General features: G+C 44.4%; 1 protein-coding gene across 2 annotated transcripts in view; it reads right to left on the minus strand.

The window, feature by feature from the left end:
• The window catches only part of ST6GAL1 (ST6 beta-galactoside alpha-2,6-sialyltransferase 1), a 121,685-nt gene that overhangs the window by 3,195 nt on the left and 113,655 nt on the right, over nt 1-4,835 (minus strand). For both annotated transcript variants that reach the window (XM_069089389.1, XM_069089387.1), the window contains 2 exons: nt 3,057-3,158; nt 1,601-1,775 (listed from right to left, as the gene is read on the minus strand). In XM_069089389.1, coding sequence (XP_068945490.1) covers nt 1,601-1,775; nt 3,057-3,158 — 277 coding nt within the window. The remainder of the gene's footprint in view (nt 1-1,600; nt 1,776-3,056; nt 3,159-4,835) is intronic.

Genomic DNA, 4,835 nt, shown 5'->3' on the forward strand with positions numbered 1-4,835 from the left:
GTGAAGCCACTTGCCAAAGGTGACACCGCTAGGCAGTTTCCACGGCAGGATTCAAGCCAGGCCTTCCATGTCCAACATGCTAACCACTCTACCAGGCAGAGAAAGGAAGGGCAGAGATTGGGCAATACCTGGATTAGGGTGGCGAGCACCTGAAGTTAGAAGGGAAGGAGGCAGTGAAGAGACAAGTGTGCCAGTGCTGAGAAGAGCAGAGAAGCATGGTAGGGAAGCCAGGAAGGGTGCCAGGAATCCCTCAGTCTTGTCTACCTGAGGACCTAAGCCCAGGGATGTAGATCTTTTCTCCTACCCCCACCCACATGCCTAATACGGGACCTGATACCTAAGGATTGATGGACCAGTCGCATTCCTAAGATCTGAGGGTAAATTTCTAACGATGCCCAGTCCAAACTACCCCTGCAAGTACAATCAGAAATCCATGCACCAAAGCAGTCAAGAAAAGCATAGGAGAAAGCTCCCATGGGCATGGCCCCAACTTCTCTCATGAATTCTCCTAGAATCAAAGATGCTGCCCATGGGAATCATTCCAATTTGTAGAAGAATCTGAGGCTTCAGAAAAGAAGAGGAGGACCGTAAGGGCAAAGGGGAAGGTGAGGCAGCTTTCCTGACTTTGGCTTTCTCAGCCCCTCGGGCTTGGTGGGCACTGTGGCAGAGTGGGGAGAAGCGCTGGGTTTATAACCAAAGGCCCAGGCTTTGTATCCCAGCTGTATTACTCCTTCCCTTTGTGCCATATAGCAAGTATCCTCATCTCTTATCCTCACTTTCTGTCTCTGTAAAATAGATGGTCTCTAAAGTCCCTTTCAGATCTTGGTCTAAAACCCTATGTCATCCCTTGAACTTCCATGGGCCTCAGTTTCTCCCTCTGTAAACAGAGGGGATTAGATTCTAAGATTCTTTCTTAGAAAGCCCAAACTCACTTTGGGCTTTCCCATTCGTTTGACCCCCTCTTTCTGGGATGCCTGCTCCTCTGCCCTCCTGGTCAAAATTCTGCTCAGCCTCTAAAGGCCTCTCACCAGAGGGGAGTATCCATCCACCCTTCCCAGGAAGAGTTCCATTTCTGTCTTTTGTTCCTGGTAGCAGTAAATACCAGCCCAAATGGGTGCCTCTGTTAGGGTACCTGGGGAACTCAGAGGCTGTGAACTGGCCAGGATTACAGTCATTATGTGGCAAAGGCAGGGCTTGAATCTGGGCCTTCCTGACTCCAAGGTAGGCACTTTATCCACTCTGTCTCACTGACTGTCCCACATAGGGTTATCTCATGCTAAACTATAGACTAGTTATTAGATACTTACTCATTGCTGACCTATGAGCACCATGGAGTAAGCTCTCTCAGGACAGAGACCATTTCATTCTTTTGTTTTTGTATCCCCAACACTAAGCATAATGTCTGGCCCATAGTAAAGGTTTAAGAAATGCTTATTGATTGACTAATTGATCATATCCCCTTCTCTACCACAGCATCTAGCATAATACATTGGCCATATTAGGTGTTCAGTGAATATTTGGAAACTGAACAATGGGAAGGATACCCAGAATCCAGCACTGCTGGAAACCAATGCCCAGTTACCTCTTGGAGGTCACTCACCAAGCATCCCTGAGGATGGGGGGTTTGGCTGAATGTCCTCTGGGGAATTCTCCTGCAGGATGTCCCACAGCTCCCATAGCATCTTGGGGTTGAGGATATAAAAGGGCTGGTTGGGGTTCTCTCTGCGATACTGCTTGTAGTTTTGAAAGAAATTGTAGTCGAGCTTCTTGTACCACTGAAAAGGAGAACATCGGTCTTGTACCTACACTTCACATCACTTGTCTATGCCTATGTGTGAGTGTATTGTCTCTCTAATTAGAATGTAAGCTCCTTGAGGACAGGCACTGTTGGAAATTTGTCTTTGTGTCCTTAGCACTTAGCACTGTACCTAGTCCTTAATAAATGGATGTTAATGTATCTGTGATGACCAACTTTGATAGACTGGGCTCCTCTCAGCCATGCAAGGTTATAAAAACTGCAAAAGACTCATGATGGAAGGGATATCCACATACAGAGATAGATTTATGGAGTCTGAATGCAGATTGAAGCAAACTCCTTGCTCTCTTTCTTTTTTCTTTTGTTTTGTTCCTTCTTTCTCGTTGTTCATTCCACTGGTTATAAATCATCTTTACAACCTGACTAATGTTTAATGTGAAGGTGTTTGTAGAACCTATATTGGATTGCATGCTGCCATGGTGGGGGGAAGGGGGAAGGAAAGGGAGGGGGAGAAAATATGGAATCAAAAGCTTGTGGAACCGAATGTTGTGAACTGAAAGCAAATCAATCAATCAATTAATTATTTTTTTAAAAGATCCTTCGAAAAAATAAATGTATGTTAATTGAAACCTGACTTTTCCACATACTTCCTGTGTAACACTGGACAAATTGCATCATCTCCTGGGGCCTCAGTTTCCTCCTCTGTTCATTGAGAGGATTGGATTAAAAGGCCTCCTGGTCTCTTCCAGCTCCAGACCTAGGATCCTGTGACTCTAACTTTCATTTCCCTGGACCTCAGTTTCTCCATCTGTTGGCCCAGATGACCTCCGAGGTCCCATCCACTTCTAACTCCATTATTATGATCTCAGAATTTCTTTTGGTTGTAGATGCCCTTCCATACCTGGGGACAGACAAGATCTTTCTGCTAATGTAGCTATAATAGTTTAGTGGCCACTGTAAACCATAATAGAATATCAGTGCTAAGGGACTGGATCAGACGAATTTCCAGTGAGAGAGAACCCAGTAAACTGCAAGAAAGTCACAACATTTCTGGACAGTTCTCTCCCTCTAGTTTTTTCCCACTGCTCCTTGGTCAGTTCTCTGGGGCCAAAACAAGCTTAATCCCTCTTCCTTATGACAGCCCTGGCGGGGTGCTTGAAGACAGGTATCACATTCCCATTACATCCCCTCTGCTCTTCCCCAGGCTAAACAGCACCAGTTTCTTCAGTCAGTCTGAAGTCAGTTATTCAACAGTGTCCTCACCATTCTGATCATCCTCTGCTAGAGACCTCCCACTTACCTCCTGGATCTCAGAATGGTATGGAGAGGGGTCCCACACAATTAAGATTCCTTCTTTATATAAACTGTCTTGAAGAAAGTTGTGCTTGGCTGAAGTTACCAACTGTGAGGAGAGAGACAAGAGAAAATACAGGCATTACAGTTGTGCATATAGGCAGCTAGGTGATGCCACAGTCTTTCTGAGTTCAAATCTGGACTCAGACACTTACTAGCTGTGTGACTCTGGACAAGTCACTTAACCCCGTTTGCCTCAGTTCCTCATCTGTAAAATGAACTGGAGAAGGAAATGGCAAACCACTCTAATATCTCTGCCAAAAAAACCCCAAATGGGGTCAACGAAGAGTTGGACACAACTGAACAACATAAAAATAGCAAGAGGCACAAAAATCAGCACTTTGTGCCCAAGCAGTCTGGGATGACATACAACCTTTTGAAGCTTTACAAAGTGTCATATCCAGAGGAGGACAAACTGGAGTCTATGTCATATGAAGAGCTATTAAAAGACTCAGAAGTGGTTAGCCAGGAGCAGAGAAGACTGAGGGGGCCACGATGGCTCTGTTGAAGAGTTGTCCCATGAAAGAGAGCAGTGGAGGGGCCAAAGCAAAGAGGACAATCTGGGCTTAATATTGGGGGAAATTCCTCATAATTAGAACTGTCTCCAATTGAGTTAGGCTGTTTTGAGAGGTGGTAGGTTCCTTAAATTCCCTGGAGGTTGGATGACCGTATGTTTGGTATTACAACAATGATAATAGTAGAATGCAAGTAGCACCTTTTCTGGTAGCAAAGAATTGGAAATTGAGGGGACACCCATCAATTGGGGAATGGCTGAACAAGTTGTGCTATGTGATTGTGATGGAATACTATTGTGCTATAAGAAATGATGAGCAGGATGCTCTCAGAGAAACCTGGGAAGATTTACATGAACTGATGCAAAGTGAAATGCACTGTGTACAAAGTAACAGCAATACTGTGTGACGATCAGCTAAGTGAATGAGCTCGTTATTATCAAGAATCAATGATCCAAGACAACTCCGAAGGACTTATAATGAAAAAGAATTGATGGTGTCTGAATACAGACTGAAGCAGACTTTTTCTTAACTTTCTTTACTTTTCTTGAGTGTTTGGGGGGGGGGTCTGTGTTTTCATTCACAACATGACTAATATGGAAATATGTGTTGTGTGACTATGCACATATGACCTATATTGAATTGCTTGCCTTCTCATTGGGAGGGGGGGTGGGAGGAAGGGAGAGAATTTAGAACTCAGAGTCTTAAAAACAAATGTTAAAAATTGTTTTTACATGTAATTGGGGGAAAATAAAATACTAAACAATTTTTTAAAAGAAAGCATGAAGCACCCACTATCTACCCCTGCCTTGGGTTGTGAGCCATCTTGCTCTATTTACGCCTTAGCTCACAAATCCACTGAGTCTTCCCTGAAATTTGAATCTCTTCTAGTGCTATGAATAGTGTTATACACACTCTGTGAAACTGAACTGAATGAATATGGTGCCTCATCTGCCATCCCTGTGCCTTTGCAAGGTTATTCCCACTGCCTAGAATGCACCACTCCCTCCTTACCTCTGCCTCACAGAATCTCATCTCAGATGACTTCTTCTACATGAAACCCTGCCCAGTCTCCCCAGGTGCCAGTGTCCATTCTCCCTAAACTGCCCTCTGTTCACTTGGTATGTATTCTATAGGTAGTTTCTCTCTCTCTCTCTCTCTCTCTCTCACACACACACACACACACACACACACACACACACACACACACACAC

Source organism: Petaurus breviceps, unplaced genomic scaffold (assembly GCF_028583685.1).
Source record: "Petaurus breviceps papuanus isolate PSGF00001 unplaced genomic scaffold, PetGlider_PUasm1.0 186, whole genome shotgun sequence".
Lineage (NCBI taxonomy): Eukaryota > Metazoa > Chordata > Mammalia > Diprotodontia > Petauridae > Petaurus > Petaurus breviceps.